Source organism: Oenanthe melanoleuca, chromosome 1 (assembly GCF_029582105.1).
Source record: "Oenanthe melanoleuca isolate GR-GAL-2019-014 chromosome 1, OMel1.0, whole genome shotgun sequence".
Lineage (NCBI taxonomy): Eukaryota > Metazoa > Chordata > Aves > Passeriformes > Muscicapidae > Oenanthe > Oenanthe melanoleuca.
Window position 1 is genome coordinate 82,940,983 of NC_079333.1, and position 17,178 is coordinate 82,958,160.

Consider the following 17,178-nt stretch of genomic DNA (forward strand, 5'->3'; position numbering starts at 1 on the left):
AGAGAGCTGGTAAAATAAGCCAGGAAAGTATTATTGGATGGTAAAAGTATCCCTGTGATCTTCTCTCAGCATTTACTACTGGCTACATCTGGAGATGGATGCTGGGACAGACAGCCAATGGGTCTGACCTAGCAAGGCTTCTCTTACACATAAAAAGGTTGAGTTAAATAAGCCATGTAATGCAAACCAGGCCGATGATAATAAATCTTTATGGAAATCCACTTTTCAAAACCTACTGCATCTCTAGCCTTGACCTTGCTCCTGTGCATGCACTGAGGCAGACACGGCACCGGATCCACTTGAAATTATTTGCCTTTTCCTGACTATAGGTTCCTGTACAGAGAAAAAGGTTTCCTGGTCCAGGCTGGAGTTTCCTTCCTTTGTATCTACACTTAAAGTGAAAATGAAGTATGCCATTAAACTGTTATGGTAATTTATCCTTACACTTTCTGCTCAACAGGTTTGCTTTGTTTCAAAAGTATGTTTCTGTGATACTTATAGCTATGTGTATGTAATTTTGTGGTTAAATTAGAAGAGAGAGGAAAACCCTGGTTCCCACAGGAAACATAACTCGACCTCTTGCAAGCAGGTAACATTTTTGCCGTATCAGTGTGATAAAGAACTTCAATGAGAAACAAATCCTGCCAAGGTTTACACCTGTGTGCAACTGTCTGATGTGTCTTGCTCAAGTGAGGTTAATGAGATTTTTCCACGATTCAAATTCTGCTGGATGATTCTTCTGGGTGGGAAGGGAGCCTGAGACAGCTCTGTCAGTGTTAAAGTATGAGAGATGAGACTGCTTCTGTGGGCCAGGATTTGAGTCCCTTCCGTAGAAATTTCTTTGTGGGACAGGAATACGTTCCCTGTGGGCCTGCGGTCTCGGGGCAGGGGTACCTGTGACATTTTGCTCGCCATCTCACCGCACGGTGAAGAGCAGCCGTGACAGACTCACACTGTCCCGAGAGGCGCGGCGGGGCTGCAGGGCCCGGTGCCTGCCCCGGGCGCGGGCAGCGGCAGCGCGGGCCGCCCCCTGCAGCCGGCGCTGGGCCGGCCTCACGGCCCTGCCGCGGACACGCGTGGGGCTCCCGCCGGCCCGCCCGGCCCAGCGCCGCTGCCCGGCGGACAAAGCCCGCCCCCGCCCCGTGGGGCTACTGCTGGGCGGCGGGGCGGGCAGGCTGCGCGGCCGGTTCTCTCCCCGCCTGCGCCCGCTGCTCCCTCCCTTCTCTCTTTCTCTCTCCCCGCGAGTTTACCCAGCAGTGCTCTGGTGCGGGCGCGTTTCCGCCGGTTTTTCCTGTTGGAGAAGGGAAGGGGGAGCTGTTCTCTCTCTCTCTCTCTCTCTCCGCTCGCAGTATATTTTCTCCTCCTCCTTCTCCTCCTCCTCCTCCTCCTCCTCCCCGGCTATCTTTGTCTGGCTCGCAGCACCCCGCTCCAGCCCCGCGCCCCTGCCCCGCCGCCGCCGGGACGCGCAGCCGCTGCCCGCCGGTGCCCGGCGCCGTTTGATGCGAGGGCAGCGCCGCGGGAAGGGCTCGCAGGCGGCGGGGGCTCCGCCGCGGCGCTGGGCGTGAGCCGCCCCCCCATGCGAGAGCGGGGCCGCGGCTGCCACTGCCGGCTCCCGGCGTGAGCGCCGCCGGCCGGGCCGAGCCGTGCCGTGCCATGCCCGGCTGCGGGGCGTATCGTGAGGCTGCCAGAGGCTGCCGGCACCGGCGCCGCTCTTGCCGCCGCCGCCGCGACATGGTGTGAGCCCGCTGCCGCCGGGGACGCGCGGGCACCCACCGACTCACCCGCTCAGCCACCGACCGGCCGGCCGGGATCCTCGGGGGGATCCAGCCCCGCACCGCAGCGCGGGGAGACGGACGGACGGACAAACAGCAGCACCCCTTCTCCTTCCTCCTTCCCTTCCTTCACCTCCCTTTCCCCCCTCCTCCTCCTCCCACCATCCATCTATCTATCCATCATCCCCCCCCGCCAACCCCTCCCAATGCTGAAGAGTTTCAACCCGGCGGGGCTGGAGTGAAGAAGGGAAGGGCGGAAGGGAGGAGAGGAGCGGAGCTCCGCTCAATTCACAGCTGCTCCAGGGAGGGAGGAGCGGCCTCGCTATTATTTAACAGTGAAGAAAAAAAATATTAAAGGAAAAAAAAGAGAAGAGACGGGAAAATGGCGAACGATTCTCCTGCAAAAAGTCTGGTGGATATCGACCTTTCCTCCCTGCGGGTGAGTGCCGGGGCCGGGGCGGGGGCCCCGCGGGGCCGGCGCGCCCCTTGCCGGGGCTGCGGGGCCGGTGGGGAGGAAGCGGCCGGGCCCGGGGCCGGTGCCGGGGCGCGGGGGGCCGCGGCTGCATGCGGGGAGCCCTCCCGCGGGGGCGGGCGGGGGGACCGGGCCCTGGGCTGCTTTTCCTTTGTTTGCATGTATTGGCATGTGCGTGGAAAAACAGGGCGCAACAGCTGCACGCCGCCAGCAGCCGGGTTCGCTGGCTGGGCTCTGCCAGCAGCCATCGCCTGAACAAAAATGTAACCCCGCTTCTCTTCTCCCCTTTCCTCCCCCGCCCCCTCTGCCCCTTCCTCCCCCTAGGACCCCGCTGGGATTTTTGAACTGGTGGAAGTGGTTGGCAATGGCACGTACGGGCAAGTCTACAAGGTTTGTGTCAGAATTTCTTCTCCTTTTGTTGTTGCCGATTTTCCAGAGGGTACCCGCTGCCTGCGCCGGGCTGAGCACACGGCTGAAGGCAAGGCGAGCCGCCCGCACTGGCACCCGGAGCAGTGAGGGGTGGTAGAAGTGTTGCCCTTGTCATTGTTGCTGGCCTTGTCAAGTTTGTCAGCCTCTCGGCTTCTGCTTTTTCAGATGGGTGCAAATTACTCTCCTAAGTACCCGTCCTGTAAATGGTGAAATACGCCTTTGTTGTCCTTATCCTTCTCTATGCTCCCTCCAGAGAAATGACCAAACCAAGTGGACGCTGTCAGAGTCTGGCTGGGTTATACAAATACGTCCACAGGCTTATTCTGCTTTGCTGCTGGAAATCCTTATGGAAGTTGCTGCTGCTGCAGTGACTTTAGACAAAGACATTGGCCTTAATTAAAATTGTCACCCGGTTTCCTTGTTGGAAATCCTTCAGAGTGTTGAAGCTGTGGAGTTGGGGGCGAGTGCATCTGATGGGCTGTGCAGAGATAAGGGGTGCAGAGTGACAATAATAAGTGACTGAAGTAGAGAAGCTTATTTTGTGAAAATCAGAATTCCCAGAATAACCTGTTTGACAAGTGTATGACTTTAAAAACTAGAAATCAGAGAGTGCCCATGTGGGTGTGAAACTAGCCTAGTTTTTTTTCTTTTTTTCTTTTTTTCTTTTTTTCTTTTTTTCGCCTTTAGTGTGCAGTCAGTGGAACAAACAAATCTTAAGCTTGCATGACTTTGCAGTGAGTGCTAGCTACCAGGATGACTAATTATTCACACAGACTTAATACTTGGCTAAAGATTGGAGGCTCTAGCCTTAAACTGTAGAAATGCAAGATGCATTTGGAGAGAGAAGGAGGAAGATGAAGATGCTTAACTGCTTGTTTGGTTTTTTGGTTGCTTTTCTGTTGTCGTTTTGTTTTGTTTTTCTTTTTGCTTATAAACAAGGGGGTGTAATTGGTGAGTTTCCCTGATGGCAAGATACTGCTGCTTGCAGCGCCAGTAACTAAATAAAGCGCTTTGGTGCCTCTTCTGCAAATGAAACACATGTCAGTTTGTTTTGAGGGCATGAACCTCAGCTTTCCTGATGGAGAATTAGTCTGCCTGCACAGTGTATTAGTTGCTTTTTCAGACTTGAGCTGGAATAGCCAGGCTGCTGCTGTTGGTATAAAGGTGGAAAAAAGAATGTGGCTCAACAGGCAACAGGAGAGGGGGACGATTAGTAAAAAGCTGCACTTTGACACAACCTCAACAATTTAATTTTTTTCTGCCATTTGAAACGATACAATTTTTTCTGTAATAAATTTGCTCCCAGAGCTTGCATCATCTGAACCCTTACTAAAAAAAAAATAGGGTGTGAATGTGTGAGTTGAAACTCTCCGGTTAATTATTGCAATTTAGTGCACTGTTTCTCAGTGTACTTGTTAATGCTTTTGAGTTAATGAGCAAAGTTCTCCTTAGTTTACCAGTCTTGACAACAGAAACTTTAAATTTTGTTTTCTTTCAGTAAGGTAGAGCTCTCCCAGAATAGTTAGCATTAGAAGTGAAACGGAGCACATGCATTTGTTGCCTTGGAAGAGTTGAACGAACACCTGATGTCTAAAAGCATCGGTGTCACTGTGATAATGGGGAGCAACAGGCAGTCTCCTTTCTTGCCGTAGACCCTGCTAGACAGTAAGGGATTGACAGGTGTTGAAGTTTGGGTTGGCACTGCTTCTTCTTAGGCATTTGCCCACTTTTGTGTACGTGCACTGATAATGTGGACACCTAAGAGGGCTGTGTGTAAACAAATAATACCAAACCAAAAAACTTCCTTGCTGTGATAAACATCTTTTTTTTTAAAAAAAAACTAATGAAGTTATGTTAAAAAAAAAATTAAAAAGTTGTTGCAACAGTATTTAACTTTTCTCGGCCACTTTTTTTGCTAGGAAAAATGCTCTAGGGACACCCAAAGATGAGACTGGATGTATATGTTTTGAGGGCTTTCATAGGAACTGCATAACCTAGGGAAAAACGTGTTTACGCTGTATTTGCTTGTTGCCTTCCGCTTTCCTCCTACCCGGCAACCACTTCTTGAAATCCCTCTTCCTGGATGGTTTTATTTCCCGTCCGAGCGGTGTGGCATGGCGGGGGGCGGGGTGCTGGCGGCTCCTGAGGAGCCGGGCGCGGAGCCGTAGCTGATGCACTTCCACGGTGGTGTGCCGGCATCGGCGATGATGTCACCCGGGCGCGGGATTGGCTGGCTACCTGCCACTGCGGGAGGCCGCGGAGCGAGCGGGAGGCCATGACGTTATCTCTTTGTCTGCCTCCCGCACCCGCCGGTGATGCCCGAGGTCGCCTCCCGCCTGCCCGGGGAGTCGGCTTTCCAGCAGCGCTGGCCAGGCCACTGTGCCAACCTGTTGGAAGGCAGAAAACAGCCCTGGTGTTCTCCTCTTTGCCTTAGCTGAGCTAGCTGGAAATAGCTCATCTGTATGCCTAGCGATATTTCTGTAGCTGGTTCTACCTTAGCTTTTTATTTAGCTATATGTAGGTGTATAGATGTTTGTACGTGTATGAAATGTGAGGGCAGTCCTTGGATGTTTGGCACCTAAATGCGAGTTACTCCCGCGTTTTATGCATTAAATGGCTTGGCTTAGGTGGAGTATTACTGTGGGCCTGGGACCTCACTGGTGAGGTGGTAACACAAAGTTTTATGTTGCTGTGCTTGAATTGGGGTAATGGCTTTAAACTGAGAGTAGGTTTAGACTAGGTATTGGGAAGAAATCCTTTCTTCTGAGAGTGGTGAGGCACAGGAACAAGTTGCCCAGAGAACTTGTGGATGCCCCATCCCTGCAAGCCTGGGTTGGATGGGGCTTTGTGCAGCCTGGCCTAGTGGAAAGTTCTGCCTGTGACAAAGGGGTTTGAACTAGATGAACTTTGAGATCACTGCCAACCCAAACAGTTCTGTGATTCTGAAATCTATAGAATTTTTATTATTTTCATCTTCATTACCTTACTGACACGTCTCCTGTGTGAAGGAGCCTTGTGTGAATTAATGGGGGGCCTGGGTAGGTAAAAGAAAGGGCTGTTTTGGGGAAGCCTTTGCCCACCAGAGGGGAGGGGGCAGCGGGGATTGCCTCATTCGTCCTGGGGCCAAGCAGGGCTTCTCTACTGCTGCTCGGAGATCCTGGGGAATGAGTTGTTTTCCCTTTCGTAGTTGGTTCGAAACCCGAGAACGATGGCGTGGAAACTGCACCACTTCGATTAGAGAGAAAGCAAAAGGTTAACCGCTGCCAAGTACGGCCGGCAGCGTTCCGAGGCGGGAAGGAGCGGTCGCGGAACCCCCTGGGTCGGTCGTTCTAACACTTCTGGGGAGTCCCAGGCCAGCGCTGGCTTTGGGAGGGAGCAGTCTCCCTTGGGCAGGCCGGTATCAGCTGGCGGGAGCCGAGCGGCGTGTGCGGGCCGGCCCGGGCCGCGCCTGTGCCCGCGGCGGGCGGGGAGCCCCGGGCCGGGCCAGCGCCCTGGGCCCGCCGGGCAGGGCCGGCACGGGCACGGGCCGTGCTGCTGCTGCTGTGGCCGGAGCAGTGCTGCTATACCCGGACCGGGGCAATGCTGCTGCTGTGGCCGGAGCAGTGCTGCTATACCCGCACCCGGCCGTGCTGCTGCTGTGGCCGGAACAGTGCTGCTGTAGCCGGACCGGGGTCGTGCTGCTGCTGTGGCCGGAGCAGTGCTGCTATACCCGGACCGGGGCCGTGCTGCTGCTGTGGCCGGAGCAGTGCTGCTGTAGCCGGACCGGGGCCGTGCTGCTGCTGTGGCCGGAGCAGTGCTGCTGTAGCCGGACCGGGGCCGTGCTGCTGCTGTGGCCGGAGCAGTGCTGCTATACCCGCACCCGGACCGGGGCCGTGCTGCTGCTGTGGCCGGAGCAGTGCTGCTGTAGCCGGACCGGGGCCGTGCTGCTGCTGTGGCCGGAGCAGTGCTGCTATACCCGCACCCGGACCGGGGCCGTGCTGCTGCTGTGGCCGGAGCAGTGCTGCTATACCCGCACCCGGCCGTGCTGCTGCTGTGGCCGGAGCAGTGCTGCTATACCCGGACCAGGGCAATGCTGCTGCTGTGGCTGGAGCAGTGCTGCTATACCCGGACCGGGCAATGCTGCTGCTGTGGCCGGAGCAGTGCTGCTATACCCGCACCCGGCTCTCCGGGCCCGCCGCCGGCCTGTGCTGCGGCTGGGGAGGAGCACGGATGTGCTGCCCCTCTCCTTCCCTCCTGAGCCAGCCCGGTCCCGATGCCGTGTAGCTGGGATTTTTCAGCCAGCTCACCAGTGATTTGCTGCCTTAAGGGCTTTTTTTGATCTTTTGCAAGTAGTGGGAGAAGCATTTTAAGCATTGCTGCGGTTAGGTTTTAGTTTTTCACATCCAGCAGTAAGCTTAATATGAAGTTGGGCTTGCACCAAATGAGAACATTCCTGGAATTTGTCTCAAGATAAGGTCTTAGCTGGGTGTTTGCTTCCCTTCTGGTATTTTATTTTATTTTATTTTATTTTATTTTATTTTATTTTATTTTATTTTATTTTATTTTATTTTATTTTATTTTATTTTATTTTATTTTATTTTATTTTATTTTATTTTTTTAAATGCAAAAATTACCTGTGGCCTAAAGGCAATTGTTCAATACTTTTGAAATTTTAAAATATCTATCATCTATCTGGTCATTCATAGAGTCATAAAACTTTGTAATTCTGCTGTTGAGACTGAACCATGTTAACTTGCTCAATCACTTTCTCCTTTGTTGCGTACGTGTCTGTTTTTAAAGACATCTAACACTTTAGCCCTTGTGAGTGTCCTGTTACATCTCTCAGACATGTAATTGTCTTGTGGCAGTAATGGCTTGGGTGGAAGGATGTATTTGTGGCAGTTCTGAGGCATAGCAGGAGTGCACCAGAAAGATGAGAATTAGGGATGATACTCCTAATTGCCCTAAACGGAGGCTGGAGTGACTTTCTAAGAGCCTTGTAATAGTTAATTCATAGTGAAGGCTTCTTTTGTTGATCTATGTTGCAGCCTTCCAAAACTGCATGTAAATGATGTGTATTGTCTAACTGCTGGCTCGTAAAAGGAAGTGATGTAAGATGCGATCGTTTAAATGCTGATTTGAAAGTAAATTAAAACTTGGCTAAATGTTTTCCCACGCTAAGGATACCCTATTTTTGTCTTAATGGACTTTCTGTCTTACAAGGTGACCATGTAGTGGGGATAGGAAGATAGGACAGCTCTTGGTATTCTCTAGTAACTCAGCTAAGGGTGTTTTTTCTTCTCTCTCTCCCCTTTGTTTCTCTCACTGCTAAAGGCACATCATTGTGGATTCAAATGATTTTGTTAAACATGAATACAATTCTAGTCTTATCACTATAAAGACGAACTGTACTGGGGATCAGTTAGGTCACTGGCTTTCAGGAACTGGTCCAGACCAGCTCTCTTAAGTACAAATTGCACTTCTTCCCTTACTCCTCTGATTTTTTGTGGATTGTGTTGCAAAGTGAGACCTTGCTGTTTTAGAAATTGTGAAGGACCAGGCAGCGGCTGGAATAATGGTATTTTTTTTGGGTCCTGCAGCTAGATGTTTACTTTCCTGTCCTCCCCTAAACTGACTGAACTTTTGACCAGTTCTTCATCACCCAAATCCTTCTTAATTAAATATACAAAAGCCAGGCAGGTGGCCAGTGGGGATTACTGATATTTATTTTTATTAAAAAAAGAAAAAGAGAAAAGAAAGCAATGTGCCAGTTGTGGGTAACCACATGTCCCTCTTGTTCTTCCTCCCCCAGTCCCATCTGTCTGTTTGCAAAATGTGGGGGTTTTGTAAACTCCTGGGGCAAAGACTCCTTATTCTGAACTAATTAGAAGAGTCCCAGCACTCTGGGACTTGAGTGTGTGCAGGGCTTCGAGGTGATGGCTGTAACAAGATCCAGCCCAGAGTTTTGTGCTGACTCCTAGACATTTTTTTCAGCTTTCTATAGGGAGAAATTACAACTGATGTGGATAAAATTTCAGTTGAAATCATCTGGTACTCTCTCCTTGCTTTTTGCATGTGTGGGCTCCCTCTCCCTTGGCAATGGTGGGGGTCGTTTGCTTGGGCTTGTATGTGAGGATGGTTTTTCCCATCAAGGTTTCCTCTTGCACCAGGCATGAGGAAGCTGAGCTGTATCTGTAGGGCCTGGAGTAGGGGTTCTTAGTCATTTTGGGGTAGTGAAGAAAGGAGAAAACCAGGAATGTACACCTTCCATCCCTTACTTAATTTTTATTCTCTCCTAGAAATGTCATGTAGTTTGGTGATATGTTGTCTAACTTCCAAGCACCAGAGCCTTGGCCTGATAGCGCAGAAATCCTTCTTTTGGTCTCTGTGATGATGGCAGGTCTGCACCTCCCACCCAAGGGAATGATGTAGAGGAACGTCCCCAAAGGCAATGCAGCATTGTAAGAGGTGCTCACCCTTTGCATTTCCTTGCCTTCAGCATATACATTTTTTAGTATAAATTTTTGGACTAGAATGCTAGCTGACTTTTCTCATGTGGTCTAGCACGTGTTTGTATATACACATTATGTTCTAGTCATCTTTTCAAGTGGTACTTGCAGTTGAAAGAGTGTTTTAGCCCACTATGTTGTATACCTACCCTCCTGAGACCTGTTTTCTGTGGAGGAAAGTGGTATTTTTGTTTTTCCATTTTACATTTCTGACTGTACACTCTGGCTCCACCAGGCTTTGGATGACGTTGATGTTTAAGCTCAACAGCATTGACTTGCACAATGTGAGCCTGACTGTAGTCAAAGTTACAGTAAGATTCTTATCTGCATCCTTATTTTAGGTCTCAGCCCACAGAAATTGGTGGAACGAATACAGCTTGCTTGAACGAGAGGTGGATTTGGGAGGGGATCTCATAGCTTTGCACAAGAGTTCTCTTATCAAATACTTTATGTTTGTAACATTATGGGTCTCTGATTATTTCTCAGGTTAGCATGGGCTCTAGAAAAGATACTGTTGGCTCTAAAATCAGCCAACTATGGGAAGGAGGAGGAAAAAGCCCTCAGTTGTGCTTATGTCTTGGGAACCTTGAGGCAGTTTTGATTGTAGAGGGCTTGGGGATTTTGATATTGCATCTCAGTCTCCAAAGTGTATTTTCTGCCTTGGATGCATTGTGAAGCACTTTCACAGAGGCACAAAAAATATGACCCTCATTACAAGCTGTGGAGTACTGCTGAATGGCCAATACACTCTTGTGAAGCTCATGATACCTCCAGCTAAGCCTCATTCCTGGTCCTCTGTCATGTCTTGAGCAAGTCCTGATGTATCTCCTCCAAGGTGGCTGTGGGGCCCTGTAGGCCTAACTCATGTGGTATCTATTTCAGTGTTAGAGAAAGGACAGAGCAGCTTTTTGAAAGAGGAGCAAATACTGACTGGAGACTTGATAGTACTGCCAGCAAAGCACTCCCCTGCTCTCTCAGGCTTTGCTGTCCTGCAGCAGAGTGAAATCTGCTGTTCTGAGTGTAATGAATAATTACAGTTTGACCTCAGTGGTGTTGCTTTTAATTTGCTGCCAATTGGGAAATCTGTGAAAAGCACCACTAAAGAAGGATGAAATCACAGAGACTTTCAGAGGATATGCACTTCAGGGGCACATAAGGATCAGATAGAGGTATGGATGGAGTAGGCTTTTCTCCACTTTACTTAGAAATTGGTGCAACTAAGTCCCATCTCTAGTGCCCTATGCAGCTCAACTGTATGGGCATGAAGGGTGTTGACATCTCCCAAAGGTTCTTCTATGGCCTCCTGCTTGACCTTGCATCATAGTTGCAAGTGAAGGATGAAATCTATGGGAAGATTTGGAGTTACGAAGAGATAGTAGGACAGTTCAGAGAGAAACAGTCTACTGAAAGGTGAATTTACAGAGGAAATCAGAGAATGAAGAAGGAGAACAAGGCTTAAATGTAGAGAATGAATTAGGACTGTTGATAGTTGTGGGGAAGAAAAAGTAGTGTGGAGTCAAGGAAGTGTTTAATATAGGAAAAAGTAAGGGACACCTTAGTTGTTAGTAGAAATGTATTAGCACATATATTATATTATATTATATTATATTATATTATATTATATTATATTATATTATATTATATTATATTATATTATATTATATTATATTATATTATATTATATTATATTATATTATATTATATTATATTATATTATATTATATTATATTATATTATATTATATTATATTATATTATATTATATTATATTATATTATATTATATTATATTATATTATATTATATTATATTATATTATATTATATTATATTATATTATATTATATTATATTATATTATATTATATTTATATATATATATATATATATATATTTTATTATATATAATGAAAGAGATTAGCTTTTAGCCATGGCAGCTCACTAGTCGGCCAGGCTTTGGGTTTATGCACACCAGGGAAGTGTTCATTGACACGTTTTTGTGCTGATTTCAGCATGGCCCAGGCTGAGGAGACCTCCCTTAGCCCACCTAGCTGTGTTTGACTGTGTGCCAGAATAAGGGATGTGTTTTGGGGGGGATGGTTTTACACTTCTGGCAAAATGTTTCTTTCCCACCAGAGCCACACCTTCCTGGGTTGCTCTGACACTGTGGCTGTCATTATCACTGTACAAATAGGACACTGCAAGTGCCAACAGGTCTTGATTGGCCTGTCTAGCAATAAAACAGCTAACGTGGTAAAACTCCTAACATGGATGCAGTTATACTGGTATTGTAGGGCTTATCTAGTATGTCTCTGTCACCTCCCTTTGGAGCTGTCCCGTGGTGCATTGATAACAGTTGCTCTCAGTGCAGGGATTGCAGTGATTCATGGCTTTGTACCTGTGGCTGAAGGGGCCGCGTGAGCGGTGGCCACTCTCTTCCTGGAGCAAGGTAGTGCTAGCCCTGGAGGAGGTCTGCTGTGGGCTGTGGTCAGGATGTGGCTGCTGGGGCTGTTGCTGGTGTGCCACGAACTTTTGTCTGCTTCCTCCCCTGCCCCTGTGTGCCTTAAGCACCCCAGTAGTTCCCTGGCTCGGGGGCTGCTGGCATGGTCCACTTGCCAGGTGTTCTTATCATCACCCTGGTTGAGAAAGTCCTAAGAGATCCCTCTGGGCACCATAGATTTGCAGCTTTGGAGGGGTGGTGCTGCTCCACTCTGTACCTGCTTTCCAAGGTTTTCCTTCTAGTTCCACTCTGCTCAATGGAAATGCATGTCCACATATCTATCTGTGACATCCCTCTGCTTCTTCTTTGGCTATTCATTCTGTGATGTTTTAACTCCCAAAATAGCTTTTCCTTTCAGTTTGTCTGTCCATGGAGTTCCCCTTAGTTTCACTGGGTATTATAGGGCTCTGAAGGTTATGCAGGTATTATGTGTAGATACTTGGGTTACCATCTTCTAATGTTGTTCTAGTCCATGGTGTGGAGTTGTTGGCTGTAGTTCCTGCACTGGGAAACTTCACCAGAGAACAGAGGTGGATGTGTTAATTACTTAGGTAGGTAAAAGAATGGTAGCAGCTCAAAATAATCAGTTGCATCAAATCTGTTTTATTAACTTCCTGTGGACTACTCTTTACCTCAAAGCTGATGCTCTCTGGGACTGGCACTGTTAAAAATTGAAGGCTTAAAAATATGACAATTTCAGTTAAGCTCTGGCAGTTTCAAGAGCTTCTTCTCAGGATTGAGAGAGACTAGCTGTAGGGAATGACAGTGGGCAAGTTCATGATTCTAATTTAAACTCTGAGCTCAAAACAAAGTAAACCTGTCTCAAAACTTGCTCCCTAAACTTTCAGCTGTCTAATGGTGTTGGGTTGTTTTGTTTTCAAATGCAGAAAAGAAAAGCTTAAGGTCTATGGGTCTTAATATGCTATTATGAAGTATTCTATGCCTTGCTTGGGTTTATGTATCTTAGAGTCAGGGACCCTCCCAATAATGTTTTGGTTTGTTATTTTTCTTTATTTTTGTGCTTCCCAAAGGAAAATCAGTAGAAAATTTAAAAGAAAGCACAACTGTACCCGTCTTACTGGCTGTTGTCAAGAGGGAACACTTGTAACTGAGCTATAAACCCTTACAGATAGGGATACAGAAAGAAAATCAAAATGCTGGTGAATCCTCATCTGTAGTCCACTACCATGAGCTACTGCAATAATCAAAATAATTCTCAGGGGAACTGGTGCAGCAGAGTTTGCAAATAATGAGGTATTTGCTGACTGGAAGCCCTAATTAAATTTGTTTTGTGCTTCCCAAAAAACTGATAGTGCTGTGTATTTCCAGTTATATTATGGTGGCCTGATGGGTGAAAAATGCATTTTGTAGTGAGAGCTGCTTTTACACACAGATGCTCAGAAATGTAAAGCTTGTTTCTGTGCAGTGGGCTTGGATACTTTTGAAGGTGCTTGTGTAGTTGGGCTGCTTACAGTCCTTTTGCTGCTTGATCTGAGCTGTGTGCTCTTGGACTTGGTGGAGAGAAATAGGACAGGGGAATAGCCTCTGGAGATAACTGCCATAGGATGAGATAAATTACTCTTTACATGAGTCTATGTCTGTTAGTTAAAATGGGAACTTTTGATGAATGTCTCAGTTTTATGTCTTCTGAATGTCTAAGATTGGACAGGTTCACCCCACTCTGTACTGTGTATGTAGCAGCTCTTGCAGTCCATGTTCTTTGTGGGATATATAGTAGGAGTGAAAATGCCTTTGTAAGTGAATATATGAAAGTGAGTGATCTGTAAAACCCCACGTGCCCATCATGGAAGGGAAACATCCATTTTCTCAAAAAAAAACTCATAAGGGGCCTGTTTTTGCATTTACCAAGAGGTGAATGTGCTAGCTCTCAGTTAGGATTCTCTGCACTCTTCTATGAAGTATGATAACTTATATGAGACAATTCTTTTCAATCAGATTCCTCAGAAGTTTTGCAGAAATAAATCTATCAGTGTGAAAAGCAGTCTCCTCACTGTGCTTCAGCAGTAAGCACTGGGGTCTTTCCTGTTCAGGTAGATAATACATCTGTAGAGAACACATTTAATCCAGGTTAGTGTTTGTCAGGTGAGAATTATAGAGGTACTTTAGTTTTTTATGATGTTGATAAGGGTTGTAATTAAGTACCTGATATTCAAACTCTTTTTTTCAAACGTGTGCTTCTCTGTGAGGTGTCCTTTCCCATCAAACCTGTTTTGTTTTTTATTTATTTATTTTCCCTACCTGTGTTGTTGTATTACTTCTTCCTATCTGTAAGCTCAGCTAGTAGAATTTAGTCTGGTTGTGACTCTTGTGTTTAAATCTCGACCTGTTGTAAATCCAAGTATCTCTTCTCTAATTAACACTTGAGTTTTTTCAAGACAATATCCTGGGTATTCCTTCAGCAGCTACAGTGGACATTCCTGAAGTACTTGAAGTTTCAGATTCTGTACCATTTGTTAAACTGAACTTTCAATTGCATGGTAATGTCCTGTATAAACACAGAAGGAAGTGGAACTCTTATGTGCTTCTCTGATACTCAAGTTATCCACTATGCTTTACTCCAGGGTGAGGAGATGGAGAACTGATGTAATTTATTCCCAGCCACCTAGGAAATATGTAACAGAGGTACAATCCAAACCTCTGAACACAGAGTAGTTATGTGCTTTAATCAAGAGAGATCCCTTCTTTTGCCTTAGAACTGGCTGGGGTCAATTTTCACACTTACCCATGCCAAAGAGAGGGAAGATTTTGCATGCTGACCCTGTGGTTTCCTAAAAACTGCCCAGAGAAGGGGTCTAAATATCTTTGGGTGGCTAGGTGGGTGGATCTCATAGAGCAAGTCTCATGGTACCCCTGCTTGTTTTGTATTTGTGGTGGAATTATGTGCTGGCCTGCAGTTGGTGAGGTTTCTGCTTAACTGTCTTTTGCAGAAAGACCTGAACTGAATTGCTCACATTTAACTGTACTGCTGTCTGTAACGGAGGTGAGGAAGGTATTAGGTTACTTTGCCATGACTAAACAGCAGCTTTAATACCTTTAAAATTGGTATATTGACATTTATGAGCAAATATCACATTACAGTGATAGCTTCAGGGGCCTTCTGCTGCACATGAGAGCTCTTGGTTGCTTTAGAAAGCAAATAAATAAAATTTTAAAGGTACCCTAACACAGCTAAGCATGTTAAATCAAAAATGCAAGGTGATGCTATATCCTTGGATTATCCTGTCAGCTGCTGCTATTTCAGCAGATGAAGTTAATGATGTACTGTTGCAGGAGAAGGAACAAAAGGTGCATCATTGATAACTACAGGGGAGTCTGGGATATGACAGCTTGTCCTGGGGTCTGTTTGGAGTAGTCTCTATGCTGCAGAGTTGGGGTTTGAAGAGCTGGCATGACTCCAGGCTCCCTTAACTTGTCGCCTTCGCCTGTGTTTCTGGTGTGGTCTTGTGGGGGAAGAAAGAATGTCAGCCTATTAATAGTGACAGCACAGGCTTTCTCATCTTCTTCTCTTAAAAATCACTGGAATGCTTTGAATAACAAATAAATGAAAAATATTTTCTTCCTTTTTGTTTTTCTTTTTTTATTTCAGTCTGAGTGTTGTGAAAGGTGTACTTTGCTCTTCTTTTCTCCCATATGGAGCACACTGAAATTCTCTGATCTTGTCTTTGGCGACTGTGGATAACGCTCTGTACGGCTCCCCCTGTGCGTTTTCACCAAGAGTTAAGTTCTGGGGTGATGACAAGTGAATATGGAAAAAATGTTTCAAGTCATGTGAAAGAAATGTTACTTGCTAAATAACTTGAGTGTTAAAAGAAAGAATGGGAAAAGCTTTTCTTAGCCTTCTTGCAATCTTATATGGCAAGGAATGAAAATCTTTAATATTGACCTAATTTTATTTGTATTTGAGATCAAAGAGCCCTTGTAAATGAGGTGCTTGTCTTGTCTGTCAGTGGCTTTATGGTCTTCTGAATGGCTTGAGGCACTAAATCAGCTCTGAGTAATGCTACCTTTCCTTAGGTTTCCTCTGAGGTAATGGTGGAGTGCTCTAGTTTCTTCTTCAGAAAGAAAGATACACTCATTGTTGAGAAGACTTCTTTTGGCTAGTTGCTGAATTTGGAGGTGCCTCCTCATGGACCGAGTATTGTGGCAATGCTTGTGCTGGGTTTTGGGAAAGGATGAGAGAAATTGGCAATGAAATCACTGTCATTGACACTGCCTCTGTTAACAGATCAAGTCCTTGCTATGATCAGGGCTGGCTTTGGAGTGTCCTCATCTGCTGCTGCTCTGTACCTCTGAGCTCTTTGCTAACAGAGTGTGTAGTCAGTGCATGCTGGTGTTGTAAGAAAGCGTGTTTTGTGTACATATGCTATGGTTGCACTGGGCTATGTGGGAAAGGGGAAGGTTTTATTTCTCCCCATCAGAAGGATTTCCTATTTCAAAAAGGAGAAGGGAAGGTTAGGCAGACAGATGGAACACCTTGGGTGGTATCTGGTTGCTTTATTCCTGCACGGAGAGGGATCCTGCTAGCTTACATGATTCAGAGCTGTGCTGAAAGCACTGGGTCTTGGAGATACCTGGAATTGCTGAAGAATCTCTTGATCCAGTAGCACCATAATGTGGATTTTAATCTTGCTCTGTAACTCAGAAAGGAGAAAATGGGGAAAAGAAATGTGAACAGCATTTCAAATGCATAAAGATGGCATCAAAGTAGTTTGTAGATTGTGAGTTTGGAAAGAAAGCCATTAGACTTGAGTATTAAAGTGTTTTGCTACTGCTAAAATCTGTTCACCCTGTAGGATTCCTATGCTTAGGACAAGAAGAGATTCTTCTTAAGTGAAGAATCCCAAATCCTCTTCCTTATTCTTTAAGAATTCTTTTTGTGGCTGCCATTGTCTCAGCTGTTGGCTGTTGTGAAATGGCACATCTAGACGAAAACCCACTGAAGGGGGTGTGGGTGGTATGGTACCTCTGGGATTGTAGTTGTGTCTGCTGAGCCTTGGCTGCTTGTGGATCTCTGTGGTGGTGGATGCTGCTGACTTGGCAGTGCCTCTTCTCACCTCCTCTGCTTGGAGATGGTGCTCATTTGTGGCAGTGAGAGGTGCCCAATAAACAGGGAATATCACAAAGCCACTTGTGTTGCTGAAATTTACCAAAACCTGTCTTTTTGTCAAGGTTAGATGAAAAGTTTGGGTTGTGTTTTTCTTTCAAGAGCTCTTGGTTAAAGCTCCATTAATTGTGTGTCAGTTACCGTATGTGTTATGATAATAAACAAGAGTGGAAAAGATTAGATTTATTTCAGTAAACATTTCACCTAGTAAAATTTTAATAGCTTGTCCATCTTCAAAGGCCATTCCTTTTTCTCCTGTGCAGATTGTGTGCACCCAGCAGCAGTACAGAGTGTTTCCCTGAGAGACGTGTTTATAACCTGACCTTGAGATGCTGTTCTTTACAAGATGCAGACAGGGTTGTTCCAAAGATGCTCAGTCCTGAGTTTCTTTGCAAG

At 46.3% G+C, this 17,178-nt stretch overlaps 1 protein-coding gene across 9 annotated transcripts in view; it reads left to right on the top strand.

Moving 5' to 3' along the window:
• The first annotated feature begins 1,573 nt into the window (after window positions 1–1,573).
• Window positions 1,574–17,178, top strand: part of MAP4K4 (mitogen-activated protein kinase kinase kinase kinase 4) — a 164,379-nt gene continuing 148,774 nt past the window's right edge. For 2 of the 9 annotated variants that reach the window (XM_056485705.1, XM_056485746.1), the window contains exons 1-2: window positions 1,587–2,211; window positions 2,569–2,634. In XM_056485705.1, the coding sequence (XP_056341680.1) occupies window positions 2,155–2,211; window positions 2,569–2,634 (123 nt within the window). In that variant the 5' untranslated portion in view covers window positions 1,587–2,154. Of the gene's footprint in view, window positions 2,212–2,568; window positions 2,635–17,178 lie in introns of all 9 variants that reach the window. The other 7 variants (XM_056485684.1, XM_056485724.1, XM_056485690.1 and 4 more) reach the window with 6 other exon arrangements.